The sequence below is a fragment of the Poecilia reticulata genome, linkage group LG18 (genome assembly GCF_000633615.1).
Source record: "Poecilia reticulata strain Guanapo linkage group LG18, Guppy_female_1.0+MT, whole genome shotgun sequence".
Taxonomy (NCBI): Eukaryota; Metazoa; Chordata; class Actinopteri; order Cyprinodontiformes; family Poeciliidae; genus Poecilia; species Poecilia reticulata.
The window spans coordinates 20,134,844-20,154,195 of NC_024348.1; the positions used below are offsets into that span (position 1 = coordinate 20,134,844).

The following is a 19,352-nucleotide window of genomic DNA, read 5'->3' on the forward strand; positions in this document are numbered from 1 at the left end:
GCAAACGATGTGTCAGAGGCGCCATCTGTCCGGGAAAATGACGGGTCACTAAAATTAACGAGCCGCCAGTCGGATTTGTTGCCAGTTTGTTGTCTAACCAGCAACTAAAAGGAATTATTCCCACATGGTTTTGTCCCGCAGCACAAACAAAATGCTCATTAGGAATATTCCATCTTAAAACACCAGGTGCAGTGCTGCTTTGGGGCTCCATCTCATGCAGTCAGTGTGATAAAAAGAATGTTTTATGTATTATTTCAAATAAAGAGAGACACCAATTGGTTAAAATCCAAGAAACGTATCCAGACAGAAACCGTGGCATCATTTAAATAACATAATAGATATTAAAGTGAAATAACAGGAGATAATTTGTTTAGTTTTAGCGTTTATAAATATCAGTGATTAGCTCAACACTGCCCCCTGTCTGTGCAACACCAACGCTGCTTCTGCTGTGTTAAAAAAGGGTCAAAGGCCAAACTGTTGTTGTTCATTTCTATATTAGATGTAACAATCCAGCATTAATTTAAACAAAACCATTTACAGTTTCTGGSAGCAAAAGCTGGAAGAGCCAAAGTAGAAAACAAATAACAGAACTGGTCCCAGAAACCTCACCCACGTCCTGAAAATAGATCCTTTCCCCCCCCCCAGAACTATTTTTTCCCCCTCAAAAGTTCAAGATATAAAAAAATAAAACACATTTCATTTAAATATAAAACAATACAGAGGATGGAAATGTGATTTTTTTTTTCTGTTTCTGTAGAAAATAGTAACAGGCTTCGATGGCAAACAGTGAATCCCGCTCTGCCACCTGGAGGTCCTAGTTGTTGTTGTTGGTCGTAACAAGGCACTTTTTTGTATCCTTCCGCCGCTCGGACGCGTCAGACCGGCTGCAGGTTCGATAGTTTGATCCCCTAAAGCAGAAACAAAACGTGTCAAAACACTGATATTGATCAAAATGTCATTTCTTCTGGTGAAAGATTTTAATTAATTGTGTTTTTATTGACGAAGGAGGAAGAGAAGCTGTAAAAATAAAGCAGTGAATTTCCCACCACCAGAGAAGCTCGTTTCTGCAGCAGTGATCCCAGCAGGTGAAACGTGTTACTACCAGCAGGGGGCGCTAAAACACAGAACTCTCTAATTCACAGCCAGTCAGAGATTAAACTATTCAGACTACAAGGGCCAGACTAGGAAGTTTTATTATTTTGAAATTAGGAGAATAACGWTATAATATTATGAGTTTAAAGACTGAAAAAAAGTTATAAAACTGCAAGAAACAGTCGTCTTAATGAGAAAAGGACTTTTATAGCGTTATCAAGATTTACGATGAAGTATTGGAGCCAGACTGAGAGAAAAGAGGATAAAGTAATTACATCAACAGAATAAAGATGAAATATCAGAACAGAACAGGAAAATGTTTTTATTTTTATATATTTTTTAATCTTATTCAACTGAATCACTTTTATTCTGTTTATTTTTTTTATTGCTTCCATATTTTTAATTAACTTTTTTTTTTTGGTCTAATTTATTATTCAACTGAAGCATATTTTTAATTTAACAAATTGTTATTTTTAATTGAATCATTTTTGAAGCCCAGTTTCCAGCATTGTTGCCTCTTGAAGGCCTTAATTTGGGCTGAGTGGCGCCACCTGCTGGTGGGAGGAAGCCGGAGAGTCTGGGATAATTAAACGTCGGCACCAATCACTCCGACATAAAGTGTCAGCAGAGACGGTCTGCGCGGCGTCAGCCTTTACTCACTCAGCCGTGGTCTATCTCAACAACAGACTAGTCTGTCAGAGAGGACAGAAGGTCAGAGGTCAGAACTGGAGCACAGCCAGCAGCCAGGGAGCCTCCACAGCGACTGGGTTACCTTCTGTCGGCTCGTCATCCAGCTCCGGATGGTGGGCACCAGGACGGAGCCGAGCAGGATCTGGGCCGGGTGGTAGATGAGCAGCGGCACGGAGATCAGAGACAGATGCTGGTAGCCTGAGAAGACGATCTTCAGCATCGGGATTCCTGGACACACAGCCGGCGTTCAGTCCYGCTCACAGCAACCCGATRCGGCTTTTCACATGCAGAAATACAATTTTCTATGAATCTGAATTCATTTTGGCTAAATTTGYCCTGTGGTTCTCTCACAAYGAACTCTTTACACATTATATCTTGTCATTACTTTTGATTTGATGTCATTTAATTCAAAACTTATTTGTTCAGCTAAGATTAAAAACTCAGTAGTGCTGGGATCCGACGGTACCCAGAGTGAGAGACTTGTGTGTGGAGCAGAACATGATGGCGACGGTGTCGGCGGGACTGAATCCTGATCCAGACCTGAGAGGAAAAACAGTCAGACGGCGTGTTAGAGCCACAGTAGGCAGAAAAAAGAAGAAGGAGCCAAAAACATCAGATTCTCTGAAATTCTCTGGAAAAAACGCGGAAATTTCTGAGCTTCAAAAGTTTAATATTTGCTAGAAAAAACTTAATTGTTGAGATTAAAATTAGATATTTTCAGAGTTTAAAAGTCAAACATTTTACTCATGGAATTTTTTTTGAGTTTCAAAAATCGAAAATGTTCGACTTTTTGAACGCAGAAAATTTTACGTTTTTTCTAGAAAATTTCTCAGATTAATCTCAGAAAAAAACTGGGAAATTTCTGCATATCAAAAGTCGTAGATTTGCTGTTTAAAACTGGCCGCGTGTTGATTAACAAGGAAACTGACCTGGTGGAAAAGGCGAAGGTGAGCAGCATGAAGCTGACCTGGATGGAGAAAACTGCAGAAAACAAAAGAAAGTGAGAAGTTTATTAACCTCACTTTTGGCTGAATCCAAGAGGAAAACGACTTACTTTATATATTAGAGAGGCGAAGCTACACTTGTAAAAAAATATGCATTGATTTTTAAAGAAATATGGTATATATACACAGAAACTTCCATAAGTATTTGCACCTCTTGGTAAAGTCATACACTGCAAGAACATAATATTATAAAGTACTTTTGGTCTAGTTTGGTAAGATTTTGTGTTTTTGCAGTGTATAAAAAATTTCAAAATAAATTCACCAATCAGCGCAGGCAGTGTTGCAATTGAGACCACTTTTTCCAATTCAAAGATGGGATTTTTCAGCTTGAGATGAATTTATTTAAAGGCTTTTAAACCATCTCTACCAGCACTGAAAGCCAAAAGCCCAACAGGCTCCGGTCAGGCCTTGAATACTGACTGATGATGACGACCAGCAGCAGGCTGGTGGGGTCCAGCTCGATGTTGGGGTTGCTGAACGTGTCGCAGAACGTTGTGTAGATGATCATGAGGAGGACGGCGCTGCTAATGGCGCCGAACGGAGGCTTCCGGCGCTCCAGGCACTCCCTGAGGAAACCGCGGCACACCTGCAGGGCGAGCCGGGAGGCGTTAGCAACTCGGTGTGTCTGAATTCGGGGGCTGCATCCTTCGAAAGCCGCGAATATACGACAACCGGGACAGAAAAGCTGTGAATTTGGACAGGCCTAGCCTTCCGCTAGCTACCTAGCCTTCCACCGCAGCATTACTCATGTTGCCTAGCAACCGTGTCAGAGCGGCAAAGAGGAAAGAAATGGAGTCCGAAGTTTTATGTTTTTTACTCCTGCATTATCGTCTCCCGTTGTAGAAAAGCCTGTCCGTTAACTTTAAACTGTCAAACCTATTTGCTCAGGACAACAATAAATACTTAAGTAAAACAGACGTTATACAGGTAGATATTATCTGACTGAATCTGTGTTTAATTTACACTCATTGGGGAAAGACTGCSGGAGTTTGAAAACGATGAGTCGGGAGTCAGGCGTTCTGACAGCTGGCGGTGACGTCTCCGAAAATGTCGGAGCAATATTGCCATTAGGTGATGTATTGATAAACTGAGCAGATATTTGAGATTTACACAGCTATATTCTCGCCTAAAAACATTGTAAAAGTTCATGTTGTGTCATTTAAAGTGTAATATAACAAAAATAATTTTGCCGCTTTTCACCGCCATTGCCGCTTTGCCTCAACACTCGGTTTGGATCCGCAATGAATCATGGGATATGGTGGTCCGCGAAGGATACAACACCGAACCCATCCTTCAAATCTGGGGGAAAGAAGGACTCATTTGGAGGAGTCTTCGGATTCGGATAGGCTTCATCTCTGCGCTATGATGTAATCGACCTAGAAATGCGGCCTAAGAAGGGTGCAGCCCTGAATAGGGATACGGTTAATGGGAACAAAGCCGCCGGGGCAGACCGGAAGTCGTACGTCAAAAACATCTTCCTACCTGACCCAGGATCAGCGGAACAACAACCGTCATGAAGAGCTGAGAGAAGATGGAGGTGAAGGGAACAGAGGATGAAGAGCCGAGCTGCAGGAGGAGGAGGAGGAGAGAAACCAGGAGAAACAAGATGAATACAAACGGAAAAATCTACAGAGAGCACTGGGAAGGAAGAGCACCGATTATCTACTGCAGCGATTTAACGTGTAGTTTTAATATTCTGGTTGTTCCCATGATGCGTTTGATCACAATTTAGGAGGAAACAAATCAACAGAATTAAAACAGTAATAAAGAACTCAAAACACTGCAAAAACACATTTTGCTATGGTTTTTTTGTCTAGTTTCTAGTGCAGATATATTAGTACACTTTAAATAACTTACAAATAACTTTTCAGAAAGATATACAAGCTTGTTTTAAGCCAATATTTCTTTAATATTGATTAAAAGTGATGGTCATAGTGGCAGATTATTTCACTTGTAACAAGACACTTTTCCCACGTTGTAAGTGAAATAATCTGCCTTTGGAAATAGTACTTTTTCCCTCAAGTTTAGCCAAGTATTGACTCTAAATTAGCTCCTATATCTTGCTGCAAACTTACTTGTAAGTTATTTCAAGGGTAAGTTATTTCAAGATATTTGCAGTAGAAAGTAGACCAAAATTACTTGGTAATATTTTGTGTCTTTGCAGTGATTAGAGCAAAAATTATTCAAAATACAAGATCGACGAATTGAATTATGAATGTAAAGACTAACAGGAGCATCTTTTAAGCTCAGTCTACAATAATTTGAGTAATTTTCTGGTTTGTAAGCATTTTTTGTGATTAGAAAAAGGCATCTAGAGCTGCAGTCTGTAACTTTTACTTAAAAATATATGCTGTTTACACATTTATTAAAACTATGAATTAGTCCTCTGCCTTCTGTCAGAGCTAACTAGAAACAACCAATCAGAACCAGGAGGCAGGTGTTAGCGCTGCCAATCATCCTCTGGGTGGCGCTGCTACGCTGCAGCCAGCACAGCCTGTTGCTAAGGCTAAGCTAACAGCTAAGGCTAGTTAGCATAGCCACCAATGACAGCGGATAAACGGTTTTCCTGTAACAGTAGGTTGTTTCTTTTCAATTAGCATTTTTATCGATGCATTCACTTGGTTGATTGACAGCGCTAAGACCCTCCTCCTAGCTCTGATTGGTTGTTTCAGTCGGGTGCATGTCTTCAGACAGCGCTAGTAGCTCAGGGAGGAGGTGGAGGAGATCAAACTTTTCACAGATTATGTGTATCATAAACTGTCACATTTTAAGAAAGTTACATCCTGCAGCTTTAAGAGAGACAATGTCTGAATTGGACAGAAGAATCTGTCAATACCTGAGAGATGTGGAGAGTTTTGGAAAGGTAAAACAGATAAATCTAATCTAATCCAGATGAACAGATTCCTAGCAACAAATGCTGATATGAAATTAGCTTCAAGGTGTGAACACTTATGCAACCAGGAAGTTACTCCTCTTTTACCTAAAAGAAAACCAAATACTTATTCCTACTTATTATTTTTTACCTTCTCAACAATAATTAGTTAAGATATTTTATTAACATTGACCTATTAACCATACAACCGACTTAACATTCTGGAGATTTTTTAAATGATTCAAACATTAATTTAATGTCAAAAAACAACTGTGTGTTTTTTTAAGCGCTTCAGTTGTTTTTAGAAACCGTTGAGACCCGAATGGAAGTACAAAAAGAAATTTTAAATGTGAATTTTGCATAATATGTCCCCTCTAGAATATTTTTATTAAACAAAGCCGTCACATTTTTTGTAGGAAATGGACGAATAAACTGTGGACACTTAAAACTTAAGAAGGAATTTGTATGTTTGTCGTTTTCAGGGATCAATTGAAAAAAAAAAAAAGATCTAAATGAATCCATTATCACCAGTAAGAACAGGACATGTTCTTTCAGTTGCTGTATTTAGTCAAGTTTGATAATTGAATTATCAAACTTGACTGCTTTTGTGTAAAACTAAAGAAAATGCAAAAAGATGAATACTGTGTGTTGTATCTGACATCTTGCACTGTAAAAACATTTCCCAAAAGCTTTATTGGGAACATTGTCAACACATGACGAATGTTTGATGACTTACAAAGAGCAGCAGCAGCAGTGGAGTCACCACGATGCCCTGCAGGACAAACAGAAAGCATTAGAGCCCGGCCCGCTCTGACACGGCCCCGACCCGACCCAGACCCGCTCCTCACCAGGAAGCTTCCGAACGCAGAGTTAAAGATGGCCGCCGCCTGGAGACAGAGAGCAAGCGGTCAGCAGGGAGACAGCAACAGGCAGACTCACCAATCGCCTCTCCGGCCGAACCGACTCTGTGTGAGCGTCACCTCGTTCCCGCCGACTGCTTTGGTCAGAATGACGGCGGAGGAAACCGGAGGGGGCATGCAGCTCACCGTCTGTAACCTAGGCAACGACAACAGGAAGAGGGTCAACTGGAGGAAAAACATTCACGTCTACACATAATAAGAAATGGTGGTCTTAGCAGTTTTGAGTGTTTTTACACAACATTACCATCAAATCTCTACAACGGAAGGCTTTTAAAGGGGCGGTGTTTTGTAAAATGGACGTTTTTCAGCTTTATATCATGTGATCACATTGTTCTCTCATCAAAAACACATCGAGAGGGAAGGAGCTGGTGATATGAACTTTGTAGATTAAAAATAAAGAGAAAAATTAGTAAATTTTCTCAACAAAACAAAAAAAAACTCAGAAATTTGGAAATTAATCCCAAATATTTTCTTGAAAAAACTAAGTTTTGGATTAAGTCCACAAATTTTCTATTAAAAAAAATTGGAAATGTTTGTTTCGAAAGTAAAAATATTTAGAAAACTTTTGACATTCAAAGTTTCCAACATCAACAACAAAATGCTTTTTCGCTTTTTACATTTTGTGTTTTCTTTGCTTTACTTGTGTATTGAAACTTTAAAAATGACCAAAATAAACAAATATATCTTCTCTTTTTCAGCAACAATTGTAAAGCGCATTCAGAAAGAAAACCAACTGCTGGGGTTGCTGCTGGGGTTGGCAGCAACCCCAGCCAGGGCTGGGCTTGGCTGGGGTTGCTAGGTAACAGGGCTGGGCTTAGCTGGGGTTGTTGGGTAACAGGGCTGGGCCTGGCTGGGGTTGCTAGGTAACAGGGCTGGGCCTGGCTGGGGTTNTGGCTGGGGTTGCTAGGTAACAGGGCTGGGCCTGGCTGGGGTTGCTAGGTAACAGGGCTGGGCCTGGCTGGGGTTCTAGGTAACAGGGCTGGGCCTAGCTGGGGTTGCTAGGTAACAGGGCTGGGTGTGGCTGGGTTGGGCTTGGCTGGGGTTGCTAGGTAACAGGGCTGGGCGTGGCTGGGCTGGGCTTGGCTGGGGTTGCTAGGTAACATGACAGGGCTTGGCTAAGGTTCTAGGTAACAGGACTGGGCCTGGCTGGGGTTGCTAAGTAACAGGGCTTGGCTTGGCTGGAGTTGCTAGGCAACAGAGCTGGGCTTTGCCGGGGATGCTAGGCAACAGTGCAGCACCCATAGAATGTGAGTTAAATTTCTGAAACAGTTAATTTTCCAGACACATGAAAACAAAAAAATTTGATTGATAAAAAAGCAGTTTGGTTGTTTTTTAAGCATTTGTGCTGTTTTTACAAGCAGTTAAGACTCAAATGGAAGTTTAAAAACATTTAAAAAGTTAATTTTACATAATGTTGAGTTGTCATTTTGGTATTTTCTAATGCTGCTGCTGCTGTTTTAGTACTGAGGCCCCAAAAGAAAAACACAGAGCTTCAATCTGAACGTTACATCAAGTTTGGATGTTGCTCCTAAACTCACACAGAGAATCAGCTGTAATAACCGTGACTGTGGCTCTTTGTGTTCGGCCTTCAGGTACAGTTTAGACCCGGACAGAGCGACCCATTCACACACACACACACACATAAACACACACTGTACCCTTTGAGCAGCCACTGGTCGATGGCGGTCAGCGCCAGGACCTGCAGCAGCAGCCAGATGACCAGGGGGAAGAAGACCAGAGTGAACGACTGGACAAAGAGGTGGAGGCGAACGTGGAACAGCGCATTCCTCAGCTCCTAACGGAAAAAAAACAGACGTGATGATGGGATGTTTCTGAGCTGCACCTGAAGGCATCGCAGCGCTGACTCTCACCTCCGTTTTCAGAGACAGGCCGCTGTTGAAGAAGATGAGGGAAACGGCGATGTAGGTGATGGTGACCTCTGGCCTTAGTGGACCTGACAGGCAGGAAGAAGGAGGCGCTAGTTTACATTGGTAACCATGGCAACAGTCCAAATCATCAGCTGCTAAATCTTCAGTTTATGTTGTTCTAATGCAGTGGTGTCCTAACATTTCGCCCTGTGAAATCTAAATTAATGGTGAGCTAGAAAAATCCTTAAATCAGAAATGCAAAAATGTGTTTACTGTAATTTTACCTGCTCAAAAAGAAACATTTTTTAATTAAATTTGTAAATCATTAAAGATACAAGACATAAAAAAGGCTGCAGACTTTTGCCTTATTAAAAGGGAAAACATACAATTTCCAATTTTTTGGGGTCATCAATTGTTTTCTGCCTTATAATAATAATAATATAATAAATAAATAAATCAATCACAAATGTCAGAAAATATTTTCAAAAAGTGGCTTTGTTTTCAATGATTGAATGTTATTGGATGGAGAACACGCCACACATTTCATTCATATGAAAATTTAAAAAGGTAGGAATAAATTCATATTTCTATGTTTTTGTAAATTGAAGTGAAGATTTTCGAGGAGCACCTGAAGGCAGCACAACAGTAGCAGCCCAGCAGGTTATCTTATCTACAGGTGAGGCTCAATTTCATTATATTACTTATTTATCAGTATTTGTTTCACTATTGTTGAGATAAACAATCTCCGACGAAATATTAATTCTAAAACTGTCCTCAAATTAAATCTGAATATCCCCAGACTGATTCTTCTCATAAAAACTAAAAAATAAAAGTACTGAAAGGAGTGTTGACACTCCCGTTGAATGCAACGTGTCACTAGGATCCAGGTAGGAGGAAACATTTCAGCGTCTTCCAGATAAATTGGGATTCAATTCAGGTTTATATTCAGCTGAGCTCTCCGTTTCTAGCATTTAAAGTTAGAAACTCTAAAATTATGCAAAACTTTAAACCAACCGCTACGAACTCCGAGGCTCACCTTCTTTAACACCGACACCGGGCAGCAGTTTGGCAGACAGGATGACCAGCACTATCCCGATGATGAACCACTCCTTCCGGAGCCTCGCCAGGAGGCCCATGATTCAGCTGCCGGGGCTCAGCCTACGGCCTCCAAGCCGGCCCTCCTATCGCAGCAGCCGGGCTCAAGCTTCTGCAACCTGCCGCTTCTTTTTCCTTCCCGGAGTTCAGTTGGAAAAAAACCGACGGAGCAACAGGAGCTACTTCCGGACACGTGGGCTGTGACGCCACCGTAATGACCGAAGGAGAGGCGCACAATAACTTACCGTAACAAATGTTTGAAAAAAAATATATATATATATATAATATAGAGAACACACAACACAGTTTAGCCCAAAATAAACCACACAATCGTTTACGTTTGCAACTTCAGAACAACGTTTACAACTGAAAATATCGGATACAATCTTAAAACCGGAATTTGTCCCTTAAAAATAAGAGCCTTAAATCTAAAACCGGAAGTTAATCATACATATAATGAAGTAAAAACGATATGAGCACAGAAGGAATAAAAATATAGAACTTAATTTAGGGTTATTAGAAAATGATATGTGAATATATTCAAACTATAARGAATGTAATAGTATAAATTAAATACAAATATTTTAAATTACTAAAATTAAGTTTTAACTGAAATTAAATCACTGAAATAACTGAAATTTTAAATGAAATTAAATCATACAAGAGGAGAAATGTTAACAGTATTACATGTAAAGCCAAATTAATTTAAAAAAAAATAACAGGAACAATAATTTTTCAATAACAAATATTTGAATTTAAAATTAAGATACAAAAAAATATATGTTACTATTACTATTTTCATCAGCATTTTATCATACATTTGCACTATAAAACTATTTAAAATGAAATAAATAACGCAATTCAATAAAATAGAAATAGTACAATTGTGAAATAATAAGAAAATAATTGAAACTGTCTTCAGAAGTTAGAAAAGGAAATAAAATGAATAATATATCAAATATTTGTGTAAAATCTGATAGAGTTAAAATTGGAATTCTAATTAAATTTATTTTTACTAATTCTATTAATAGTTTACAGGGGTAATATTTGAATGAAAACATTAATAAAATTAAAATAAACTAATTAAAAATAATTGGAAACTACTGCAACAAATAAATTGCAGCTGCAATTAAAATAAAACTTACAAAATATTAAATATTTTAAAACAGATTTTACATTATAACAATTCTTTGTAAGAAAAAGAAACAAAAAGCAAAAACAATAAGAAAAACAACAACTAGATTATACACAGCGAACAAAACATTATGACCAAAAAACATTGGAGTTTAAGTTTAAACATTTATTTTGTAGTTCCATTGACACCTGGCACATAGAGATGAAACTGAAAGCCAGAAAGTTTCCAGACAATTTAATAAAGATAAACTGAATCAATATAAATAAGCTGAATATTGATTAGATCACATCATCTTAATAACTGCAGGTAATTTAACTCTCATTAGCCTCAGTAGAAATGAAAGAGTTTTAAATTATTTTCAGATGTGAGATCTTGCCATTCTGTTAATTTATTATTTCTTGAACAAGATAAGTGGTTGGCAATATGTAGAGAGAGACAAATAACAATAATAATAATAATAATATATGTTTTTGCTTGTTTTTCTCCTTCGGAACAACCAGCTGCTGAATGTTAATTTCTGAACCCTCAGCAGAAGTCCTGGTGACCTCTGGTCTCCTTCCAGTCCACCAGCCGTTTCACAGAGGTCAGTGAGGGCGTCTCCATCTCAGAGTTGTAGCTCTTGATCAGAGCGTGCACGCTTGTATGACCCAGCTTCACCTGAAAGAGGTGACAAAAAACGGGCAAATTGTGAGATAACCCCTGCCGTTACTTGTAGTTTTGGCGTTCCGCAGGGATCTACACTCACACCGCTGTTGTTTAGTTTTAAAATTAATGATATTTGAACTGTATCCAAAAAGTCTGAGGGTGCATTCACACCAGTCCGGTTTAGTCTGCTTTAACCCCGTTGCGCCGGAGTTTCGAGCGTCTGCCTAAATAAATCTTCCTTATTTTAATTGTAAGTAGTTCTTTAAATGTCCTGTGAGATGACATACTTACCCATGTATCCATAACAACCGGAACTTTCAATATCCAGCAAGTTATTTTTGCAATTTACCGTCTATTAAACGAGTGCCCCCCCGGATTAATTACACTCTCTGCAGCTGCGAAGTTTCCGTATTAACCCGATACTTGCTGGAAAGTGCAACGTCTGCCCTTTCAGAAACCGTTGGAATTTTTCAGATAGCGCTACGTGTGGCAGAATTACGGTACTGCAAATTTAGAGATGTCGGCGCCGACACGTTCCAGTCTAGAAGGGTTAATCAAACTCTGGTTCTTTTGTCTAGAAGGTTTGGTTCGTTTGGGGAAGTGTGAACGTGTGATCGGACCAAAGCAGCGAACTCTGGTCGATCTACAAACCATCGTCTTCATTCGGTTGAAGTGAACTCTGGGGCAAAAACAAAAGTATATGAGAACGCCAAGCGGACCGGAGACCGCTCCAAAAGCAGGAAGCGGACTACGAAGACGGGCATTCTGGGTAAACGCAACCAAAACAAACATGTTTCTTATTTAATGCAAACGCAGCAATAGCGAAATTGTGTTTTTATGTCATTAGTGTAAAATAGTTTTGCGAACATTTGTAATAGAAACGCAGCTGCGGTTTCCTGGTGCCGAACAAACGTTGCCAGATGTGACTTTAAAAAGACTCACCTGGGCTTTATGCTGCAGAACCACCTCTCTGGCGGTGCAGGCAGCTTTGTAACTCTGCAGGAAGTATTCACACGATTTCAGAGGCCGATTCTGCAGAAAGAGGCAGATGAAATCATCTCTAAACTGGCAGGATGTGAAATAATAATCAGCTTAGCGTGTCTCAGTTTGGTACCACGTCGCTGTAGATGCAGCCCAGAGTCAGGCTGATGTCCGCCAGCAGCTCCTGCAGGTCGCTGATCTGGCACAGATCAGCTGCCTTCTCCAGTATTTTAATACACTCCTCGATGTTTCCTTCGCTGTTGGAAAGATTAAAAAGCCTTAAAACCAACACTTTGATGAGCTGTTGTAATTTTTTTTCCTGGCGAAGCTGATTATTTTATTATATTTTTGCCAGTATCAGTGGTACCAGTACTGATATTGCTACTTTTTGTTATTTAATTTTCATATATCACTTAAATGTCTGAACTTAAATGTCAGCCAAACTTCTGACATTTAAGTTCTTTTGTAGTTGTTTTATTAAATCCTAGGGCAGAATTTGGACAAAGCTCTTATACTGCAAAAAAAAAAATCAAAGTATTTTTGGTCTAGTTTTTAGTGCAAATATCTTAGTTTTAACTTGAAATAAGACAAAACTAACAAACAAGCAACTTTTCTACAGACCCACTGAAGCTCCACCAGCAGGGGGCGATATGGATGTGAAGTTTAATCTTATTTTGTGCAACAATTGAAAAAAACAATAAAAGTTAAGATAAAAACTATTTGCTACCTTTTTCAAGTTTCTGATTGGCTCTGACTGCAGAACGCAGCAAACTAGAGTCAAACAAAACCAACCAAGACCAACCAAAGCCAATCACAGCCTACTACAGCCAATCACAGCCAATCAGGGCCAACTACAGCCAATCACAGCCAATCAGGGCCAACTACAGCCAATCACAGCCAATCAGGACCAACTGGATCTAACCAGGGTCAATCAGGGCCAAGCCAATAATTCCTTAGTAACGATAAAGAGCATTTGTTTCCCGTGAAGTTTTTTCACTTACAACAAGACATTTTCCCATGTGATAAGTGAAATAAAGCGCCAGTGGAACTAGTAACTTTTATTCAATATTAAGAACTTACTGACTAAAACAAGCTCCTATGTCTTACTGAAAAGTTACTTGTACGTTAGTTTTGTCTTATTTCAAGTGCACTAAGATATTTGCACTAGAAACTAGACAAAAATACTTTGTAAAATTTTGTGTTTTAACAGTGCAGGTATCTACAAAATATTTTATTAACATATTAAGAAAAACAAAACAAATGTTAGTGTGTTTTTTTTCCTAAACAAACAAAACAAATTAAAAAAAAACTTTTGAGGTGAAGCTGAGGTACTGCGAAACAAAAATAAAACAAAATTTAGCAAAATAAAATGTATTTTTATTTTGCTAAATTTTGTTTTAGCTTCCGTTTGAAACACCTCATCATTTCATCCCACAGCATGATGCAGCCACCACCATTGGTTGGATGAAAGCTGGAGCCAGGCTTCTTTCCTCCATCTTTATGACTGTGTTCGTACCTTTCTAAGGACTTGGCTATGGCCTTGTAGGACTTCACCAAACCTTTCACGTCTTGCAGAGAGCCAAAGAGTTCTGCGCAGATGTTGAAGAGCTGGGTGTCATTTATAAAAGACACTCAGTAATTCATTTTCGTCCGCTGAATAAAGTTTCTGTTACCAACTAAAGTTCAGGTTTCCTGCTTTGATACCTCCATGGCTGCTTGATGATCTCCTGAACTCTGTAACCCCATCCCTTCCCTGAAGAACGACTCCGCCTCCACCGACTTATCGCCGCCTGAAACATTCAGACTCATGAAAAAACGCTTAAGTTAGGTTTCAAATAAGTAAATTTCAACCAAAAAACGTGGAGAATTTCTGAAAAACCTAAACTTTTTCCATAAAATGTAATTCTGAAAGGATTTCACAATCGGCACAACTGAGCATATGGAAATCTCTTTATCTAAGAATCATTTTTGTGGAAAAAATGTAATAAACATGTTTTGAATGGATGATAGACCTTTTCTAACCTGTTCAAGGAAGCATAACAAGTCACCTTTACATTTTTAAACTCCAGGGTAGAACAGAGGAAAAGGGACGGCGTAATAATAATATCACAAAACGTTTTTTGTTATTATTTTCTTTCTCTCCCTCTTTTTCTCCCTTCTGCCCAAAATATCTGTGACCCTCAGTTAATCAGGGGATATTAGAGAAAAGCAAAATAATGCAAATCAGACCATAATTGCCAGGATAAGAGAAAATAAAGTACAACCCAACCCACATAAACAGTTTTATTGTTTTTGTTGCGACACGGTTTGGTTATGTTCTGTGTTTTGTCTTTATCCTAAATATCCTTCATTTTTTTTGTTCTAATTTAATTTTGCTGCTGTTATTCGTTTTCTCATCCGGTTATTTAATTTGCAGATCAACACCTCTTTCTGTTAGTCTGTAACGTTTGTTTTCTGTGCACTACCTGGTGAATTAGCTCCGTGTTCTCCTCCCACTCACCCTCGATCGCCATCTTGGATCCCAGCTGCAGCAGCATGGTGGCCGTGTCGTAGTCCTGCGCTGCGAGGTAAGCCTCGCCCAGCAGGCTGTAGATTTCCCCCAGCTCCCTGCAGCCCCAGAGCCTCAGCGGCCGGCCCTCCGGGTCCAGCCAGCCTCCGTCCTCCGCCTGCTTCAGGGCCCTCTCCGCGTGGTCCCTCGCCTCCAGCAGGTCGCCTGCGGGACAGGACACAACCGCGAACGTTTGGCGTTTCTTCAGGCGTAACGGCGCCTGTGTGGCGGCTACCTTGCTGCCGGTACAGCTCAGCCAGGTGGAATCTGGCCTCCGTGGCGGATTTGGACCGGCCTCCGAACACTCTGTCAGCGCAGCTGTGGTAGAAGTGGAAGCTGAGCCAGAGGTCCATCGGATGGGTGAAGTAGCGACCCAAATGCAGCCGCTCCTCACACACGGCTGTCCAGGCACCTGCACAAAAAAACCTTCAGTACTTCAACTAAAGCAGGGCTGAAACGATTAATCGATTATTAAAATAATCGTCAACTAATTTAGCAATCGATTAACTGGAGTACACAAACTGAAAGAACAGCACAGGCAGAGCAGTAATTATTTATCAATTAATCTGCAGCAGATTAATTGATTATTCTGACGATTAATCATCAAAATAATTTGCTATTGCATTTTAGGCTTTAAAATATTTATCTTGTTATTTGGTTATTTGCATATTTTGTTTATTTCCAATATTATATAAAACAGACTGTATTGAAAAATCCATAGAATGTCACGATTCTTGTATCTGATTAATCGATTAATCGTCTGAATATTTTGTTATTGCATTTTAGGCAATAAAATATTTATTTTCTTATTTAATTTTGTGTTTATTTGCATCTTGAAGTATTTCTAATATTGTGTAAAAATAGCTTAAATACTAAATCTGCAGAATGTGCCAATTTTAATTTATGATTAGACAAATATTGATTGATGATTAATCGTCAGAATGTTTTGTTGTTGAATTTAGGCAATAAAATATGTATTTTGTTATTGAAAAAGAAAATTAAATATCTGATTATGTGCATCTTTTGATGCATTTCTAATAAAAATGTTGAATCAAAAATAGGCAGAATTTGCCAATTTCTTGTATGAGACTAATCAATTAATCACCAATCGATTAGCCAGTTAGTAAAATAATTGTTAGTTCAGCTCTGAACTGAAGTTAGATGATTTCACAGCTGATGTTCTTCTGCATCCAGATTTGATTTTCCACAAAAACAAAACTAAATGTAGAAAATCTTGGTGTCTAACTCCAGATGAACGTTTCCTTGCTCTCCTCACCGTCCCGTTCTGCTTTCTCTGCCCGGCACAGGTGCAGCCGGATGGTCTCCAGTTTCTCCCGCTGATCCGCCAGTGGGGGCTCCTGCAGCCGGGGCGATCTGGGCGGAGCGTTGGCCCTCTGCTCCACGTCAGTGCGCAGCAGAGTGAAGAGCTCTGAAAACGACCTGAAACTCAAGACACGGACCAGTCAGCCGAGCCGACGAGTCATCAATAAGTCAGGGTGACGGCAGGGAGGGGACGGCTACCTGTGGTAGCCGTCCTGCAGCATCTCCACGCACATGAACTGCTTCGGAGAGTTTCTGAACCTGAAAAAAGGAAAGTATCAAACGTCAACAATAGTAGAACCAGAAAACAGTCCTGATGTTGTTTCCGCTCTGATCATTAAAACATCACAGCTCATGTTGCTGTTTTCTCTCTCTCTCTCTCTCTCTCTCTGCTGCTCTTTTCTATCCTATAGAAACTATCCCTGGCTCAGTGTCTCTCCATTTGTTCCTGTTCTCCAGGCTCAGAGCTTCTTTATCTAGATGAGTCTTTTTCCTTGGTTGGGCCATCAAAGAATCTATTACAGCCAGACACTTTGTGTAATCTCTGCTTTCCTTTCTTATAGAAAGTACACCTGGCTCAGTGTCTGTGTTTAATTGTTTCTCTTTTTACTAGATCAGTGCTTCTCTGTCTCTTTTTCCTGGTTGAAGATTTTGCTAGCTTTAATGCTGAACTATTTTCCTTTCTTACTGAAAGTACGCCTGGCTCGATGTGTGTTTTATTGTCTTTTTTGTAAAAGGACCTACAACCTCAGTTCTTCTCTGTGTGTCTTTGTCCCAGTCAAAGCTGTTTCTGTCTTAAACTCTGTGGTACTTTGTCTCTCTTGTAGAAAGTACACCTGTCCCAATGTATTAATGTTCTGTGTCTTTTCTCTAAATGCTGTTCTATCATGAAACGGATTTCTCTGCATTGTGGAATCATTTGCATTGAACTGACCTGCATGTGTTTGACCAGATCAATAGGTCGTATTGAGATCAATTTGAACCACATTGTAATTTATATAGAGTTGATCTTTCATATTTGTCTCTTAAATTACTGCTAAATATTGTCGAATTAGTAGGTGGCTACTTTTGTCAGCAGAGGGCGCTCTAACTCTTAAAGCAATATTCTCATTGTAGATCTTGGATTAGTGGAAAATCAGGATTTATCAGGTCCTGATCTACATGTTTGTTAAAGTTAAAAGTTTTATATGTTTCTTCTCTTATAGCTGATCCAAACCTTCAAAACTTTCATCTAATCTGCATTTTGATTTTTTTTTTTAAACCACAGCAGTCTTGAAGCAGCTTGAACATCAGTTTTTAAATGTGTAATTTTGAAAATATCTGATTATTAACGGCTTTTTGACAGTGAAAATAACATTTAAATAAACTCTCTTTGCCTTTGGATGAGTTAGAAATAACATAAATGTGATAATTTGTGATTTTATTATAGATGCAGTCCAATTCACCTCGTTTGGAAAAAAACAGAAACAGACTATGACTGAAATCCTGCGTTCTACCAAAACCGTTTTAAATATTTTGTTTCCTGGACCTTTATTTATTTATTTACTTTTTTATTTCGAACAGACAGAAAAGACAATCAAGAAAAAAGAAAACAAAATAAAATAGCATGAAACAAAACGTAAGAAATAAAAAAATGTAGAACAAATCATTCTGCCCATGTTTCTGTTCGAAAAGGAGCAGGAAGAAGATATACAGATTTACACATTTTACACTCGCAAAAGATTTATTTCCTATAAACACTGATGGAAAACCACCAACATTTAGTTATTCTGGACTCACAAAGCTATTTCCTTTCTGGAAAGGATCGATGACGCCGAAACCTTCCTGTTCCTGAAAGAATCCAACACCTTCTTCATCCTGCTGGCACACAAATAATGAAGTTTAATTAAAATATTAGCAGAAATAATTCTGATAATTTGATGCAGATCTCAACCCAAATCTGTTCTCAACTTCTCTCTCTGTGTAAAGAGAACATTTTTACTTCTACAATATGTCATTTGTCATGTTTAAATTGTGACTGTTGACTGGCAAAAACTGTGAATATTAACATATTAGGTGGGTTTTCTCTGTTTTATTTTATTTTAATAGCCTTAGAATGAGACAAAACATTTTATTTACTGGTTGGCAATAACAAAACTAGATGTTACTTAGAGGATGTAAATAATGCAAGTAATTCAGTAATAATTGCGTTTGTAATAACTTTTCTAATTCTTAATCCAAGTTATTTTAAGATGCTTGGAGATGGTAGAAGTTAATTTCAAAATATTACATTTGATTGAACAGAAAGTAGATTTTTATTTCATAAATATTCTGTCTTTAACAACCTTTCTGCCATCAGGAAACTCCGCACATTACAATGCAGATATTATTTCTTTTTAATAGGTTAAAAAAAAAGTACATTTCGGAGCTAAACTTCGGAGCTTTTGTAGCTTAAGCTAACAAAAACAGAAGCTAGCAACACCTAATAATTACGTTTAAGATCCACAAACGGTAGAATTACTGTGACAATGTCACCGTTTCTTTTACTACTTCCTAAAACCTGATTCCAACCTGAGCTTTTCTTGAAGTCACTTGCGTCTCTTCTCGGTTAAATTGCAGGGAAAATGCACAGAAATACAAACAATACAAACATAGCAGCTAATTTAGCCTGATAAGTTTTTCCCGTTCGAAGTCAGCGTCTAACAGCAACGCTACGTCGTCACCATGGCAACAAGGGAATGGCGGACGCGGTACGTCACTGGTGCCTGAATCTTTTGGTTCCGTTCACAAAATAGTCGTTTTTCTCTTCTAAAATCAGCTGAAGGCCTAAGTTTAATGTGATCRGTGCTCTAATAAAGAATGACAGCAGAGGAGCAACACAACTGACACATATTAKCCCTAATTGTTCTCACACATTATCAGAAGGTATTTTCTGAATAAACAAATAAGTTCAGAATCAGATTCTTTGAGCCACAGCCTGTTGTTTTACCCCAGCTATTATTACAGGCAGTAAGACAAAAAATKWGKAATTTGATTAGAGGTTAGAAAAGTGACAAGTGTAATTATAGAAAATAATGTGCTGAATAAATAACTTMTTGCATTTGAAAATGAGTATGTTGAACGCTACATTATTTGCATGTTAAAAATATTTACTTTTTTATTAATTTCATAGTTTTGTGTCGCAACACAGCTAGCTATCTCAC

At 38.8% G+C, this 19,352-nt stretch overlaps 2 protein-coding genes across 5 annotated transcripts; both read right to left on the bottom strand.

The window, feature by feature from the left end:
- Positions 1–475: 475 nt before the first annotated feature.
- On the bottom strand, positions 476–9,751 carry slc10a7 (solute carrier family 10 member 7). 3 transcript variants are annotated; one of them, XM_008436026.2, is made up of 13 exons: positions 9,483–9,750; positions 8,450–8,532; positions 8,237–8,373; positions 6,639–6,714; positions 6,507–6,545; positions 6,395–6,430; positions 4,269–4,352; positions 3,207–3,372; positions 2,712–2,763; positions 2,249–2,322; positions 1,865–2,010; positions 1,753–1,784; positions 476–908 (listed from the first exon to the last, which is right to left on the bottom strand). In XM_008436026.2, the coding sequence occupies exons 1-12, from the start codon at positions 9,580–9,582 to the stop codon at positions 1,764–1,766; spliced, it is 1,014 nt and encodes a 337-aa protein (XP_008434248.1). In that variant the 5' UTR covers positions 9,583–9,750; the 3' UTR covers positions 476–908; positions 1,753–1,763. The 3 variants fall into 3 exon arrangements, with proteins under 3 accessions (XP_008434248.1, XP_008434247.1, XP_008434246.1); XM_008436025.2 differs by lacking the exon at positions 1,753–1,784 and having other exon boundaries at positions 9,483–9,748; XM_008436024.2 differs by lacking the exons at positions 476–908; positions 1,753–1,784 and having other exon boundaries at positions 1,805–2,010; positions 9,483–9,751.
- Positions 9,752–10,826: 1,075 nt separating this feature from the next.
- ttc29 (tetratricopeptide repeat domain 29) lies at positions 10,827–19,220 on the bottom strand. Of its 2 annotated transcripts, none has more exons than XM_008436027.2 (11): positions 18,721–19,220; positions 17,950–18,027; positions 16,372–16,431; positions 16,127–16,290; positions 15,086–15,262; positions 14,803–15,015; positions 14,007–14,092; positions 13,819–13,910; positions 12,436–12,559; positions 12,264–12,353; positions 10,827–11,333 (listed from the first exon to the last, which is right to left on the bottom strand). In XM_008436027.2, exons 2-11 carry the CDS (start codon positions 18,024–18,026, stop codon positions 11,202–11,204), a joined length of 1,215 nt encoding a protein of 404 aa, XP_008434249.1. In that variant the 5' UTR covers position 18,027; positions 18,721–19,220; the 3' UTR covers positions 10,827–11,201. The 2 variants fall into 2 exon arrangements, with proteins under 2 accessions (XP_008434249.1, XP_008434250.1); XM_008436028.2 differs by having other exon boundaries at positions 17,950–18,030.
- Positions 19,221–19,352: the final 132 nt, after the last annotated feature.

What these genes read in the sequence shown, in the direction of transcription:
- slc10a7 (XM_008436024.2), bottom strand. Translation starts at nt 9,582, where the DNA reads ATGGGCCTCCTGGCGAGGCTCCGGAAGGAGTGGTTCATCATCGGGATA. An exon ending in CGGTGTCGGTGTTAAAGAAG is followed by an intron (nt 8,533 to 9,482) that starts GTGAGCCTCGGA and finishes CCTGCCTGTCAG; the next exon opens with GTCCACTAAGGCCAGAGGTC. An exon ending in ACACAAGTCTCTCACTCTGG is followed by an intron (nt 2,011 to 2,248) that starts GTACCGTCGGAT and finishes CTGTGTGTCCAG; the next exon opens with GAATCCCGATGCTGAAGATC.
- ttc29 (XM_008436027.2), bottom strand. Translation starts at nt 18,026, where the DNA reads ATGAAGAAGGTGTTGGATTCTTTCAGGAACAGGAAGGTTTCGGCGTCA. An exon ending in ATCATCAAGCAGCCATGGAG is followed by an intron (nt 13,911 to 14,006) that starts GTATCAAAGCAG and finishes AATGACACCCAG; the next exon opens with CTCTTCAACATCTGCGCAGA. An exon ending in ATAGCCAAGTCCTTAGAAAG is followed by an intron (nt 12,560 to 13,818) that starts GTACGAACACAG and finishes TCTTTCCAACAG; the next exon opens with CGAAGGAAACATCGAGGAGT.